At 39.8% G+C, this 17,183-nt stretch overlaps 1 protein-coding gene across 1 annotated transcript in view; it reads left to right on the plus strand.

Annotated features, from left to right (window-relative positions):
• The first annotated feature begins 28 nt into the window (after positions 1-28).
• RAD54B (RAD54 homolog B) overlaps positions 29-17,183 on the plus strand; it is a 62,242-nt gene continuing 45,087 nt past the window's right edge. The window contains exons 1-3 of the mRNA XM_021543212.3: positions 29-106; positions 3,050-3,203; positions 3,854-4,025. Of these exons, the coding sequence (XP_021398887.1) occupies positions 3,066-3,203; positions 3,854-4,025 (310 nt within the window). The 5' untranslated portion in view covers positions 29-106; positions 3,050-3,065. The remainder of the gene's footprint in view (positions 107-3,049; positions 3,204-3,853; positions 4,026-17,183) is intronic.

Consider the following 17,183-nt stretch of genomic DNA (forward strand, 5'->3'; position numbering starts at 1 on the left):
CCTCCCGGGGGCGGGAAGGGAAGGCTGGCGGGGCGCAGGCGCGGTGCGGCCGCAGGGCTGCCGGGAGCGCGCGGCGGGACAATTGAGCGCGGAGGCGGGAGCGCAGGTACGGCAGCCGCGGGCCCTGCTGGAAGCGACCCCGGGACAGACCCTACCAATGGCATCGCTTCACCCCCCTGCCGTGGGCAGGGACATCTCTCACTAGATCAGGTTGCTCAGAGCTTCGTTCATCCTGGTCTTGAGCGAGGGGGCATTCACAAGTTCTCTGGGCAGCCTGTTCCAGTGCCTCACCGTCGTCAGAGTGAGGAATTTCTGCCTTACATATAATCTATCCCCGCTACCTCAGATTGAAGCCACCCACCCTTGTCCTACTGCTACATGGCTCTTGTAAAAATTCCTTACAGCTATTTCTGGTTTGAAGCGATTTTTCAGTAATGCTGATGTTCTAGGCGATGCGCTTGCTGCCTGCAGTTTAAGGTGATGCTGTGTCACGTCTCCGCAGTTGCCCACAGCCCCTGTTCTGCCTCTGCATCTGTGCCGGCAGTGCCTGTTCAAACACTCCGGGAGCAGCTGCTCGAGTTTGGGCCGGGGTGGGCATTGTGGCTGCCTTTAGCAGAGCTCCGTGCGCACCGTGTTGAGCTGCATGTGTAAAATCTCGAAACGTTCTTTGTATGCATATTTAATTTTCAATGCAGCTACTAATGTACCCTTAAGGGAGAAAGTACAACCGAATTCAATGCCTGACAAACTGTGAGACGGTTTGGGCTGTGGTTTCGTGGTGCGCTGGGTTTGGTCAGGCACGGTTGCTAATAAAAGCCGGAGCAGTGCTTTTTGCATTGCTCGCAGCTGTTTCCCTGCAGCCAGACCTAGCAGTAAGGCAAGGGCATGGTTCCCGGTGTACCGGTGCTGTCTCTCAGGAAAGGGCATATTTGCATATTCTTTCATTTAGTTGTAGTCCGGAGCTGTTCCTTGCCATGCTTCACTCACTCTGATCTTATCTGAAGGACCTGGCATCAGTGGTTTGTTGTATGTCCCTGATGTTCTATTCCTATTAGGTAGTACTGTAAAGTTAGTAGTGTAAAGTAAATTGTAAGCGTTTTGGTTATTTTTTTAACATATTAAAAATTCATTATATTTTATGAAAACTTGTATTTTAAAAAACAAAGATGTAATTCTGGCTGCCATATTTAATTTTAAAACCCACAAACCTGTAACAGTCTTTTTACTTACACGTAGGTAATACGGTAACAGTGAAGTTACTGAGTTATCAAAGATAGTGTCTTCAAATGTCTTAGTAATTTTCAGATCTCCTAATGAGTTTGTTTTTATGGTTTTAGACTAAGTGATAGTGCAATGGCCAAATAGATTTGGGAAACAAAGCACTTTAGTCATGGATATGTGCAATTTATGAATTATACAGCTTCTCTGTCCCACAGAACCTCAAGTGCAGTGGGCAGGGTTAATGTAGCACTGCAGCCATGCTATGCACAGTCCTCCTGCAGAATCCTGGGGTGTCCTGTAATGTCTTCCCAAGCATCACTGTGTAGTGTCGGGTTGGGAAGAGAACTTGTTCAGATTCCCATGGCACCTGAAGCTGGCTGTGGTGAGCACTGGTACTTGCAGTCTGCTCCCCCTGAATATTCTTGACACTTTTGCAGTGTTCACAGTGGCTTTTCATGCTACAGATCTTCCTGTTATAATAACCATGCTACTCCCTTATTGCATAGGGTTAACTAAAACTCATTTGCTGTCACTGTTGTCAGGTAAGCCTAACTTAAGTGAACTGCTGCATACACAGAGGCTTCTTTCCTTGTATTTTTAATAACAGCCACAGTGGAAGTGACAACAGTTGAGGCCATTTTGCCCCTGCGATTTATGTCTAGTAACAGCATCATATATATGCTAGTTGTGCAGATATGGGGAGAGAGTAGTACTCCTGCTACCAGTCTCTGCATGTTTGAAAAGTGTTTTGGCAGTGCTCTGTCACTACTTCAGTGCAAACCTTGGAAATAATGGTGGTTGTGCCCCAGGAAGCCACTGGAGTGCAGAGTAGCGCCAAAAAAGGTGCAGAAACACACTTGCAGCAGAATGCAAACATGCTTTTGAGATGTTACAGAAGTTTGATTCTGCAATCTGTATTGCAGTTTATTTTTAATCCAGTTGTTGGTGCAATCATTTAAAATAAACGTGTAAACAGAGAATTAAACCTGTAACTGCAGTGCAAGTTGTGCTTGCCTTCTTCATTTTGGCTGCTGTGTCATTCTATTGGCATTTTCTTCTTTTGTTTGATTTCTGTCTACTTCTTTGAAGCATTAAGATTATAACTTGTTTTTCTATTGGTTGCAAAAGTAAACTTTGTCATATTAACATTGGTATATGTCTGGTTTTGCCCTAAGATTTTTCTGGGGAATAATGGTCTTATATTTTGAGGGAAAACCTATAATACATTCCTTCCACTGTTCAAGTGGACATAACATGAAGCAATAATATTCACTGTAATTCAGTGATAATTTTCTGCTGAATATTAATCTTATTATGGTGAACCTGAATGACCAATGTAATTGACTGTTTAATGCAAAATGCTGGTCCCAGATATGAGACATACCTTCAAGATTCATTGTTCATTGTGCACTAATAATGGGCTTTTCAAAATTATAGAAGAGTGTATAGAATAGTAAGTTTTGCTTAAAATTGTCTTTCTTTTAATAAAACTGCTGTAAGTTTGCTAAGTAGCCCTATACTGTGTATCTCCAGAGCATTTATTGCTGTTGGGAACTCCATTATTGTCTTTTTAAATTAAAATCGAGGTGTTCAGCTGCAGAATTTGCTGTAGTTGATCTTTCTTAGTACTTAAACACAGCATTGCAACAATACTACCTTTTCTTAAATGTTACTATGCTTGTGAATTAATATTGTTATTTTAAGATCTTGTATGCTCTTTTATATTTTGAAATAGTGCTTTTGTTGTCACCTATGGATATATTTTTATATTTAAAGCCTATTCTGACTACAATTGTCTTTATCTGCTTCCTTCTTGTCCACTCTGCAGAGCAGTACAGCTGAATATGAGGCGATCTGCAGCTCCCAGTCAAGTCCTAGGAAATGCTGGCAAAAAGCCAAGGTTTATACCACCAGGAAAATGTACTGCTGTTTGTCTCAAGAATGAAACTAAGGAGATGGACCAAGAAATTAAGTCGAAGGAGGTAAACTGAACAGTGTACTAAAAGTATTTTGTACAGTATTGTTATTAAAAGATAACATCTGAGCTCACTACAAACAATCTCTGTTTAAATAATCTATTCAGAACAAATTTTGACAGCTTTGCTGTAAGTACCTTTGACCTTGCTTCTCAGGTTAGGCTTCTCTCACTGTGGAGTGGTTGCAGAAGAATGTTTTTCAAATAAATAAAATTAATCAGTATTGAGCCCAAATGCAATTCCCAAGTGTAAATGAGGTGGAGATTGCATCTTGTCATGGGCTTTATTGGATTTTTTTGTAAAAGCAGTTAAAAAGCAAGGATTCTTTTTGTAAAGTCTCAGTATGCTGAGTTGCAGTTCTGCTGCAAAGGGACTTTCTCTGAAACCTTTAATATTGACACAGAAAAGCAGCACAATTTTTATTTATCTACAGAAGACTTGTATTAAACTAAATTCATAAACTATTTACACAAGTGTTTGGTATTGTGTGCACACACATATTGTGATGCATATAGTTTTGCAGAGATGTATGTATTTATGTAACAATTTGATAATGACAATTAATATGTCTTGAAATCCCTTCTTGTTGCTCTTTTCTCTATTCCTCTCCACCTGCATGCAGGAAATGCTATTGTGAACTTATTTCTCTTTTGCAGATAGATGAGAAAGAGGGAGATGCTTCATTGCTATCTAAAATAAGTATCCAGAATCAAAATGAAAATTTTACACGGTCTATGGAGTCAACTGGAAAAATAAAGCCAAAAGCATGTTTCAGCATTGACAAGTGTAGCAAGGCAGAAAAGAAAACACTAACTGTGCCCAAAGCTGGTAAGATGCTCTTTCTTTTTTACTACCATATATCATAAGAGAATTTTGAAGCTTATGAATGATAGACTGTATATACTAAATTTTTGTGAAGTGCTATTATAAGCATTGTGCAGCGTTATAAGCATTTTTCGGTGTTATACTGGATAGAGTGATTGGAATAAGTGTTAAACAAATTTTTGAATAAAAAAGGAAAGAACCAAGATGCTTTGGAAGCTAGTTGGTAGTGTTGCTATTCAGGTTTGTGTCTTCCAGGAAAGCCTTATAGTCAACTCACTCTAATCTACAGTTGGTGCAATACAAGAATTGTAATACCTTAAATAGTGGGAAAGTGTTGTAATTTGGAGACCTTGTTGAACTCATGCAGAGAAAGCTAGCCATTCTGAGTGGATTCAGGTTTTTTTCAGAATTCATGAGGTTTTCTTTTCTTCAGTGTCTCCAGTGGGCACTTAAGGTTTAAGCCAACTTCAGCCACAGAGAACTGGCTTTGATCATTTGTGGGTGTGCACTTCATCAGCTGTGCCCTGGTAATGAATGCCTCTAAAAACCAGGGTAGTAAGCACTGCAAAGACACTGAAGTGTCTGAACTATAGCAAGTGCACTTGGACGGACCTGAGCAACATTGTGGGGTTGAGTGTCTTCATTTCCCAGTCCTGGTGTGCTCTGACCACAGATGCAGCACAGTTCGGTGTTGTGTGAATGCAAGTGTATGACCTCAGGAGCTAAGTACATCTTGAAAGCCTGGCACTTGAACTGTGTTACTAACATTGATGGATGAAAATCACTCCTTTTGGAGCCAGCTCAGGCATTTTAAAAACCTGTCTTACTGTTATTTCACTGTTGTTTCTTTGTAATTAATTACACTGATAATGATGGTTTAAGGTTCATTTAATTAATAATAGTTTGTGTAGTGAGTGAAGTTTTAAAAGAACATTTCAGGGCCTCTTACCACCTTGAATTATTGGAAGGCTTTAGCAGTTGCATTCAATTTTGTTTGTTATAAGACCTCTTAAATCCTGAAGCCTTATTGAAGCAAAACTAACACAGCTCTGTGTCCCAAGGTCCAGCCAATTAATTAGCCATTAGTGAGGCTAATTCCCAGAAGGGAATTATTCCCAATAGGCACACATATGTCCTATATACACATGCACATGACTGGTCACTTAGGCCAACATAGATACAGAACACTGCACTCAGGCAAGCACAAGCAGTGCCCATGGACACATCCCTTCCCTGATCTGACTGCTTGGGGTAAAAGCCTGTTTGTGGAAAAACAAATGAATGCATATGTATTTATATGTAAATACACATGCACACAGAGAATTTAGATCCCTCCAGTAACTGACCTGATTCACTCAGTCTGTTCAGTAGCTGGCTTCTTGATTTGTTGGACACCCCAGCTGTGGTCCAAGATGTCCTGGTCTCTTGAGTAACTTGCATGGACTTTTTGGTCCCTTCAGTAGTCAAGTCTCCAATATCTGGCCCAGACTCATGGCTGCTCCAATATTTGGCTTCCAAGCCTCTTATACTACTTGCCAGCTAGTCCACGTTAGTGTTTGTTAGCAATCTCACACAGTATATCCAGGCAGCATACTTGGTCTCTGGCCTCTCTGCTTGCTGACATACCAGGTACCTGTAACCTGTCCAACTCCAGCTTCCCCCGGGAAAATATTTAGAAATGCAGTTTAGTAGGAAGATGGGACTGGGTCTGGCAATAGGATGTAGTGCATTGCTGAGGAAGCTTACTGACCTTCATCTGTTTAAAAGTGGCTGCCTTTTTCCTTTTATTGTTACATGCTTGTTCCTGCCTGAACCGTCTTTGTCTGGTCCCTTTTGCATGTCTTTGTAGTTTTTGATTCTTTTTCTCTCCATCAACACCCTTTCTAGCATCTGGAGGTTGTACAAATTCCAGGCCCTGGTAGGCAGCAATCCCCTCCATTCTGTAAGGTGCTTTGGAGAGCCTTTGCCATTGACTCTTCTTTCTGCATTTCAGTCCTAGAAAATGGGAATGTGATAGCCCTGATAGGATGCTGCCACTGGCATGGTATGTGACCCAGAGTGTATGCACTCAATTTGGCAGAGCTAATGTGGGGAAATTCAGCTTCCTTGTAGGTCTTTAAGTCTTTTGTGTTTATCTGCTGCATGCTGAAACTTCTAGTTGACTCCTAGACTTCAAGAAATTTTTCAGTGTCTATAGGACATGTTGAGGGGTCATGCTTCCCTATAGGTACATCTGCAAAAATTTGTATCTGCTAGTTCTGCTTAGCAGTGAACTTAAAAGATAAACAGTGGATTTAATTCCAAAATAACATGGGAAATCTGCAGTCATTATAGCAAAAAATATTATGAAGTGGAAAAGATACTAAATGTCTTTTCCATATCATGAATTCTGGGTGTGGAATTCTGGTTGCAGAATTCTGGTATGGGTCCTCTGTGATGACTTTAGAAAAATAACCAAAAAGTTGTGGAGTGAAACTGGGTGAGCTGCTTCTCTTGATGTGCTGTTGCCTTTCTGAACAAGGCATTTTGTGCCCAGGCCCTTTCTATGCATGCAGAAGGAGGCCAACCCTGCAAGCCTTTGAAAAACTGTCATGAAAGGTGGTATAAAAGAAGGAAGTCTAATGTCAATGTTAGTTATTGTCTTCAGGTTCACTGGTGATGAGAGCACTGTAGTGAGAAAACAAACCTGTATTGAGTCTTCCTTAAATCTTAAGTAATTTCTTTAATAACTCAGATTTTCCAAGACAGTTTCTGCCCTTTACATCACATTTGTCTGCTATTCATTACAGCCAATGTAGCGATTACATTGATTATGTAAATCATAACCTTCTTTGTAGTGTGAAGTTAAATTGTTTTGTCAAAGCTGGCTTTGGTATGAAATTCAGAAGTAATGGAAACCAGTTGTAAAAGCCAGAGTCAGTTGGGTTTTTTTATTATTATTAATATTATAATGGAATTATATTTGACTGTTGGTCTCTGGAACCTCATACTTCTACTCATACTTAAAGGGGCATTAAAATAATTTTAAGATTGAAAAAGTCTGTGTGTATGCATTATTTTGGTCTCCATAGCATTTAATGCAGATGATAAACAGTTTGATAGTTATGTATGACCCTCAAAACTGCCGTGTTTGGGTTTCCAGTGCTGCAGTGGAATGTGTAAATAAATACCCTAGGTTCCATTGAAATTCTTTTGAAACACCTGTGAACCATTGGACAACTGCACTGTTCATAGACCTAATCTTTTTGATACCCAGCCCTGAAAATGCTGTGCATTCTTAAAAAAAAAAAAAAACCAAAAAAAACCAAAACCAACAAAACTCAGTTATCTGACACATGGTGTTCATTTCTTGGAGCAGGCAAGTAAGGATTTTATTAGATGGAATCAATCTTAAAATTATAGCGTATCTGGCTTAAAAAATAGATGTTTTGCTAAGCATCTTTAAAAAAAATCTTAACTAAAATGTCATTAGTAAAAGTGAAGTGCAAGGGACTCTGAAATTCTGTGAGATGAGGTATTTTCAGAGACATTTAGTAAGTTTGTAGCAACAGCTGAATGAAACTTACCTATGTGTTGTAATTTCAGGAGTGTTTGAACTGTAAGATTTTGAACATGTTCATTGGGCAATTTACAGCTTGTGATTATAAGTTCTGAATACTGGAAAATAATGTTACATGTTTCTTTGTAGGAAAATGAACTTTACTACTCCTTTAAGAATTGGTACTTGCTTTTTTTAAAAAGGAATGAACATGGCAATCTCTTTGGTACCTTTGTTTTGTATTCAGAATATTATACTTGTTCACACAATGGATCTTTGAAAGGGAGGTGATTTATTTGACATTGTCATTAATACAATCCCTCCAAAGAATTCAGCTAAGTGGGCATGCTCTTTAAAAATGAAAATTACTTAAATATTCCTAAACTATTTACTATTACTATAAACTATTTACTATTTCAGTAACTGAAAACAAAACCATTAATGTGTTTGGAAGGATATTGTACCTTTCAAATACTCAGTTTCTACTTGTCCATGTGACATTCTGAGGTTCTATTAGCAATAACAAGAAAATACAAATAAGTTGCATTTGAAGGAACAATGGACAGGCAGACCCCTAAACTATACTTAGTATCTCCTCGGTGTAGCTAGTGAGCAGGATTGGCAAGAACTGAGGTTTTTACCCACATTGCCTTCAATTTAAAGATTTAACATACTTATTTTATATATATAAAGCAAACATAATTTAATTTATGTTTATTATCTGAGTTTACAGCTTACTTTCTGTTGGTACTTTTAATCTAGGAGAATGTTGCTGTGTTCTGCCCTTTGGGCTTACTATTTTGTGTGTGGAAATGAACAGCTCTTTTCACCTGAACACTTGGATGCAACTTTCCAGTTGGACTAAGATTTCATTGTTTGTAGGTGAACAGAAAGAGTGGATGAAGACTTTTATTCTGTTACAGCTCTCTACCTGTTTGGTTGGTTTTTGGTTCAAGAGTACCTTGTTTTTCATCCATCACTAACATCTGCTAATGCATCTTCCAAGAGGAACTTTGCCAGAAGTCATGGTCAGATACTATCTTTGAGCTAACAATGAGGACAAATTGGAACTAAATTTCATAACAGGATTAATGTGCTCACCCTATGTCTCTAAATAGATGTTTCTGAATGTCTTTCATGATAATATCAACTGTACTGATTATTTACATACAGTTTTGAATATATTTTCTCTATCTTCTCTGGAATACAGTTAATGTTTACTGACTACATTGATCTGTAAGGTTGGATGATTTGCATACTTAAGCTTCATTTTTCATAATGCGGTTCCTTCAGCTTTTTAGAACATTATTACAGGTCTGTCTGATACCTCTTATCACTTGATATGAATAAAGTCCTTTTAAGCAATTAATGTTACTATTCAGAGAAAATCCACTGTTCATTTATGACAGTAGCAATTACCTGTCACTTTTAATCAGATGATTGAAAAATTTTATTTTCAAGACTTTCATATTGTCCAATTTCAGTCTAACTGCCTACTTTTGGTTTCTAGTAACAGAACTAAAAACATTCATGCCTGGCATCTCATAATGAAGCAGATTATTCCTAGAATTACTTTGATATCTTTGTAGCTGCAGTTCTGTGTGTCCTTTAAATGTTTTATCAACAACTGGTAAAGCACTTAAATCTTTGGGTAAAAGATACTCCATAATCATCTGTAGCTCTTAAAAATTACTAAGCACACCTTAGAACAGCTAAGATGTGACTGGATGCCTGAGTGTAAGTAATTTATTACTGCATTGTTTGCAAGTAAGATTTTACAAGTCTATAAATTTTGTTGTAATTTCTTATTCAAAATAGTACCAAATTACTTTGTTAGATCTTTATGATTTAAAATGTTCTCCTCCTCCCTGCAATATTCTAGAAGAATCATTTATAATAGCGAACAGATACATTTATAGACAAGTTTATTCTCAATTCAGGATAGTTTCTTTACTGTTTAGGTGTCATCTGTGCCTGTTTGATCAGTCCATCGCAAGAGATGGGGACTGGTTAATAAAACTGGACTGATGTAAATGCATGGTAAGATAAATTGTCTGTATCTGATTGGATGCTGGTTCCAGAAGTGTTTATTTATACATCAGTCACAGTGGGTCTCATGTTTTGTGGTCTGTAGCTTTGGGATTCTTTGACATTTCCTCAAGACAACACCTTTTACTTGGTGTTCTTCTTTGGGGTGTGAAATGGTGTCTTCTACTCTGCAGCTGTCTTAAGGCCTTTCCTTGTGTTTCCACAGCTGATTGTGCACACTCAGTGTTCCCCTGGGCTGTTGTCATGTTCCTAACTGTGTTTATTTATCTTGAATTTGGGATGCCCACCAGCTGAGTGCTGAGCTAAACAGTGCTAGTAGAATTAGCAGCCAAGAGTGAGATGGAAAGAAGGAAATTTACAGCAGCTTCACCACCAAAGGCAACATCTCATATAATGTTCAGCAACTGCAAAAGTGCTTTCTTGGATGGGGCAGCCATCTGCAATGCTGCTGTAAAACAAATCCAGACTTGCATAATTCTAGTGGGATATTCCACAGTTAATTTATAATTTGGTATGATCATATCTTGCTGTCATATGAATAACTAGGCTTTATGTAATTATAGATGATATAACCAGGATATTCACACATTGGAGAAAAGAACCGTGAATTGGCAGAGAAATGTACTTTTCATCTGCCCCAGTTAAATGTGCTTTGCATTTGAGCTAATGAAGATAATGAAGGCGAGTGGAAGTAAATCATAAATTAGAAAGGGTATTACATGATCAGAAAATAAAGAAAAAGAATTATATTAGATGTAAGATATTCAACATTTTCCAAGGAAATTGGAGGGATTAAAATGAAAATTGCACACTAGTAACTTGTCTATTATCTGTGGCTGCTTCTTTTCAATGAAACATATAAATTGCCAGGTTCTTTACTTTTGAGCAGTGATACATACGTTACTGAAGAAAGCTGTGCTCCATGTGAAGATGATAGTCTTTCATACATTTTTAAAAAAAGGTGTTAAGTTATTGAAAATTAAAATTTATAAACAAACAAGCAGAAAGACTTAAAAACTCATGCAGAAAGAGAGGTCTACTTGGAAACTGGAGATACAAAGCAAACACCCCTTTCCAAGGGCTGGCAGGGGATGGGTTGGGAAATGAACTTACTATCCCAATATATTTATTACAATTTAGCTCCCTAGAGTTGCATGCAAGCACACAGCATGTAGTCTGCAATATACAGAAAAGAAATTATCTAATACTGTAACTTTAAAAATTAGGCACTTGGAAAATACGCTGCGTCAAGATTTTCTTAAAGAATTCAGGTTTATCAGTAATAATTCTTTCTATTCCCTCATCCTTTCTGAGGGGAGCTGTACACATAGTTTCTTCTTACTTCTTTTTTGATTTTCAAAATCTGTTACCAGGCTGTACAAATGTAAGATGGGTCAAAGAGAAATGCATGGCTATTCACATTTTCTCACATGTCTTTATTTTCCTTTTCTCACCCCTTATAAAGTTCTAGTTTGGAATGTGAGGTTTTGGTGTGTATATTCTCAGCTTTCCTGTCTCAAATAGATATGAAGGTGGTCTTAACAAAAGATGAGGGAACACAGCTATCAGGTGGAGGGACAAGAAATGCCTTACTGAAAGGAACTGGGAGGTTTTTTTGAGCTATCATGAGTATTATGACAGACTAGGCCTGAATGCCTTCAAAGCTAGTTGTCAAATCTTTCTGTGGCTGTGCTCATTGTTTGGATCCCCTTTGTTGCCGTGTCAGCCTAACTAGAGTTCAGTCCCAGCTCTTGGCTTTGAGCCTGAAGTTTTCCTTGAAGCAGAAGCTTTGTCATAGTATGACTTTCCTTGAGCCAACAAGACAATAAGATGATTATCTCACTGTCTTCAAATCATCCACTGAGCAAGATTAGAAGAATGGAGAAAGCTGTTTCTCTGTCAACTGCAGGGAATAGTGCACAGGGTAGTATTTTCAGCATAGTATGTAAAAGCATAATCTCCAAAATTTTAATCTCTCTATGAACAAAATGGGAAACTTGCAGAAACTTGGCTTCTCTTACACTATTTCTTTTCCTAGGGGCTATCTTGCTAGCAAAGAAGTGAGGAAAAAGAATACTTTCAAACCTTTCTGTATTTCTCAGCTGTTTTTGATTAGTCATCAAAAAGCTTGTTGGAAGAGAGGATCAGAGAAGGTATAAGCATGTATTAGGAATTGATGCATTTCTTAATTTGTAAATAATGGGGCTGTTAGCTTTTCTATTTTTAAGGACACAAGTGAAGAGCTAATTAATGGATCTGTACAGTCACGCAGTGTTATATAGCTTTAAGCCAAATGTAGTTTGAAGGATGGTTACTGATCTGAATGTGTGGGTCTTGGAATGACACAATGAGATGAAGATAAATTCTTTAAAATTTGGCATGGAGGGCATTTTAATTGGCTAATTCATATATTCCCCATTTCAATAGGCTAAATGTTGAGAGAATACCTTATATCAGCAGAAGGGACAGAATTGTATTTATCTTTCATGCTTGGAATTTTAGCTGATAAGCACCCTGAAGCAGGCTGGAATTCTTGTTCCTGCACCAGTTTCAAGACCTGTTAGAGATTGGAAGGTAATACATGCTAGATACAGATCACAAAAATAGATACAGGACAAAGAAAAGAGGTAAAGTGTTGCCTAATTTGTCTCATGTCACATGCAGGAGAGGGGTTTAGAAATAATTGTGCAGGAGAAACGAAAGGAGTGGTCTAAGAGGTCCAGGTACAGCAAAGATAATAACAATAAAGTATAAAACTGATGGTGAAAGTGCTGATGAAGATGAGGAAAAAAAATCAAGTGACATGAGAAAGCCATTTGAAACACAAATGACCTAAAACTATTATTTCTAAATGGTCTGATGTGAATGTATTTAAGCACTGTAACTTCTAGGTGAAGTTGTATTACAGCTTTTGGTTCACAAAACTTTGTCATCTTCAACCCTATTCTTAGTGACTAATGTCTGCAACCCTTACCTTTAGACCCTGCCCATGAAACAACTGGCCCTGTGAGAAACCTTCCAAGCAAAGTTTTCTTACCCACCCTTTGCTTAGCAGGCTCTTAAAGACAGGCAGATCGAATGACTTGGCACTGTCTTGCTGTCGTGTCAGTAGAGAGGACTATATGATGACCTAATGGAAGTTTTGCAGCCCTTACTACCTATAGACACTCTCATCTTATGCAGCTGCCAAATTCATTTGCAAGGGTAAGCAACTGCCTTGATAGTTGCCAAATGTTTCCACTGCCATAATAGCCCAGTATATTCAGTTATGTATAACATACCCCATGCTAGCTGCTGAGTCTTTCTACATTATTTATAAGCACAGGGGTGCCAGGGTTCCATTTTAGCTTTGATTCAAATCTTGCAATCATCCTCTTCTCAAGGATTTTCAGGCTGCTAGGTGATTGCAAATGCTAACCCCAGGCCTCTGCAGAGCTGGTTTACTTGCGTATTACTAAATAAGAACAGTAGTCCTTCAGACTTATCCTGGGGCTACCACTTTGTGGGCAAAACATCTTCACAGGGCTTAGCAATCTGGTGATTTGATATTTTTTGCACTAGAAGGTCCCAGCCTGAATCACTTAAGCTGGTGCCATTCCTTTCAACATTCATATTTGCTCTCTGTTCCAAATGGCATCTTTCAAGACACATTCTTTCTTAGGGCATTCTCAGTTTTCTCAGATGTCTTTTTCTCTTTGTCTCCATGTACCTTAAAGTGATTCTTTTTTTAAGTCTGTCATGGAGAGATTCCTCCTCAGTTCTGTGTGACAAAAGATCCTCCCACTTCCTCCAAAATGCTCCCTTGATTTAAGACATTCTCCTTTTCAGGGTGTTTTGTCTTATAATGTGTCTATATTTACATGGGCCACTTGATGCAGTTAGTGGCAGTGATACAAACTTATCACTTGTAAAATTTGTGGCCACTGAGCTTTTTCAGCAATCCACAGTGATTTGGCTACTTGAATTCCTGACTGTATTAGAGCTGTGATTCATTAATCTCAATAGTTCTGCAGGATGCACTGTTTGTATCATTTTCTGGTATTAATTCCAGACATTTTCACAGCAAAACCAGGAGGTATAGAAGGCAGTGAAGTGATGTGAGGGGTGCATGTATGTTTATTTTCTTCAATGCTGAGCAGAATTTCTCTCCTGCTACCTGTGGTTTGCTGTCCCCTCAGTTGTGGTAATACAAGTCTTTAGGAATATGGTTTCCAATTAACCCTACTATGATCCAGGTAGAGTCTAAAGAAGCTTTATCAAGATATTTCTCTGTGTGAGTTATTGATCCTGTGGCATACCAGATTAGAGAACTGCTGGTGATTTAAACTAACTCAGCTCAGAAAAAAATTATTAATATGACTTGTCCAGATTTGCGAGTGCTCATATCAGCACAGTGAAGTGGCAGGAACATGACATGGCTGGGGGGAGGCAGAAATGACTGTTTTGACAATGTACCACATCTGTGTTGACTTAAACCAATTATTAAATTCATATTAAATTCTTATGTTTGCAAAATAAATAGATTATTCTGTAGCTAGATCATCTTGCTGAACTGGCTGGGCACTGTGTTGCATTAAGTGCAAGTGTTGGTGGAAGGTGTAGGATGAAAGGTGGATTGTGGCAGCATCTTCAGTTTTTGTAATTGTCTTGGAGCTACACCTACTGTTTTAGCTTGAAGATGTCTCTACATAGCATTAATATCCAGGCTTTTCACATTCTGTGATTTCTCATCCAAGTACTGATATGACCTTAGGCTGATGAGCAGAGCTATTTTAAAAAGGGGAAAAAAAAAAAAAAAGAAGGAAAAAAATCTTGGTTGGCAGCCAGCTTCATTTTATACAAGAGTTATTTTACACTCATGCAGAACAATATGTAATTCAGGCATTTCATGAGGCATTTTCTCAAAAGAAAACTTTATAGCAGTATTCTGCTATAATTACATTGGAGTGGAAACTTAGTCTCTCTAGCAACATAAAGCACTAAGGTAATAGAGTAATACAGGTTTAGATGAGTCTAATACTGGGAGTTGCTGCATCTGGTAGCCCATAGTAGAAGAGACTGCTGCAGCTCCTCGTGGCCAGGACCACAAGGATGTACCTTTAAGAGGCACATATGCACACTATATGTGTAGAAACAGACAGACATCAAGAAATGCAGCACTCATGCAAATACAAGCAGCTTCAATGGCCTCATCCTTTCCATTCACTGGCTGACTGTGAAGAAAGCTTGTTTGTGGCAAATGCTTACGTGCACAACATGGATCCTCCAGCAAGTGGCCTTAAATTCTTACTCTGCTCAGTTACTGGTCCCTGGATCCCCTGGTCTCCCATCTGACACACAAACACACACTGGGTCTCTCTGGCAGCTGGTCTGGCCTGCCCCCAGGTGTCCTGGTGTCCATCCAGTAGCCAAATCTCAGACCTTCTGGTCTCTGCAGTATCTGGCCCAGACTCATGGTTGCTTGGCTCCCAAGCCTTCTGTGTGGCTAGTCTGGTTTGGAGTTTGCCCGAGGTCACACACTGACACAGGCATCCAGGCCGTGTGCCTGGGCTCCTCCTGCCTTCTGGTGCCTCAAGCACCCTGGGCCCCTGTGACCCGTGGTGTACAACTCCAGCTGCTGGCATCTATGTTTCTGTACATGGTCACACTGAATGGAGATTTCCCCTCACCCAGGAAAATAGCTGCAAATGTAGTTTAACAAGCAGATGGGACAATCTGCTATGCTCGGGCCTAGGGCATGGTGAACAACCATACTGGGCAATACCTGTATCTGCTTACATTCACCTGGCTCCTGTTATCCCTTTTCCCCCATTCTCCCAGTATCATCCTATGCTTTGTTCTTTCCCAAACCACTTTCATGGTTCACTATCCCTTGTGTTGACTTCAGTTCTTCCTCTAAATATCCTTTTAGATATTACTATATTTTTAGAAGTACTGCCTTCTGCAATCCCAAAATACTCTTTTGGGCATCTCATATTGAGTCCCATACCCAGTGGGCAGTAATGCCCTCCTTGCGTCTGTGAGGTGGTCTAGAGAGGGCCTCTCCTGTGGACTCTGGGTCTGTCTTGCCCCTGGGGCCTGGGAGCAGCTGGACTGAGGGCTTGGTTCCTTTCATTTGGGTTATTGTGGTTCCTCTGCCCCACACTGTTCATTTGTGCTCTTTGTGTCTGTGGGGAGGAGCCTTTAATCACTGACTTATTTTTGTCTCCAAAAAGTCAAGAGTCTGGGCAGGCACTGCACAACTGCTTCAACAATGGAGGGTACATTATAGGCTCACCTGTGACTCCTCAATGCTGATACTACCAGAGTCTAAACCATGTGAAGCACATCCAATTTTTGTTCAGTTACTAAAGAACAATTAAGAACACTAATTAGAAAACCCAAAACTCTAACCACCAGCTTTATATTCTTAATATTAGTAAAGTGCAAAGTGAGGGGAAGTAGGAAAGGATTAGGTGTTTATATGTAATGGTTTTCATACAGTGCTTCTAACCACAAGAGTATTTTGTTTCTCAAATTTAAGTGTAATAGGCTTCAGACTATAACATGCTTTATTTAATCTTGGCTTGAAAGCAATGCCAGCAAAGTGGACTGGTCACAATTTTGTTAGATGGTACTGACAAGCCAAGTCTTAGAAATGGTTCCAGAAGTGCTTGTTATTTTAAATGCTAATTGATTTTTAGCAGTTAAAAGTCTCCCTTTGTTTAGTGTGAATTTCTTGTTTTGAATGCGGCTCTTGCCTGCTTTGCGTTTTTTCCCCTTAGAGCAAACAAGTTTATACCTAGATCTTTATAGCCTTAGGATATTTCAAGCTATAATTATTTCTCTTTCCTTCCCCCCCCGCTTCTAGGCTCCCTTGTTTTCAAGGCTGGACATGTTAAGCTTAGGAAGCTGTTGCCACTATCTCAAGTGGTGTTTGTTTCCACCCTCCGGACGCTTTCAATGGAGTACGTCATTTTTCAAACTTAAGTTTTTGCTTTTTGTACTTGAGAACACCTTTCCTGCTATCTATTGGGTTTTCTCTTTTTCCAGTTTTTGGTTTTGTTTAGACCACAGAAATTTAAAGCCTGGCATGCGTGTTTATGTGAAGGCTTGCTTTAAGGCGATACGTTGTTGAGCAAACATTAGAAATGGAGGCACATCTTGTTAATAAAAATCCTATTTTTTTCTTTATCCTGGAAAAGCGCCTGGATAAATACAATAAAAGTCATTTGTTTGCTGGTGGATACTGTGAAACCCCCAGTATCCACACGCTGTAAGGCGCTCGGCGCTCTGTTACGACTGCGGGCGGCCCCAGCCCTCGCGGGGCCGCCCCGCAGCCCCGGCCGAGGGGCGCAGCCGGGGCTCGCCCGGAGCCGCCCCAGGGCCGCACTCGGGGCCCGCTCGCACCGAGGCGACCGTGCCGCTCCTCCGGCGCCGGAGCTCGGCCGGGGAGCGCAGCGGGCTCTTTAAGAAGCCCCCGTGCCGGTGGCTGTCGCCGGCTGCCAAGTGCGGGAGAAGCCGAGCTTTGCGGCGAGGCCCGAGCGTAACCAGCCGGCTGGGGGAGATGCCGCCCCGCAGTGACTGACAGCAAG

Source organism: Lonchura striata, chromosome 1, assembly GCF_046129695.1.
Source record: "Lonchura striata isolate bLonStr1 chromosome 1, bLonStr1.mat, whole genome shotgun sequence".
NCBI classification, from domain to species: Eukaryota; Metazoa; Chordata; class Aves; order Passeriformes; family Estrildidae; genus Lonchura; species Lonchura striata.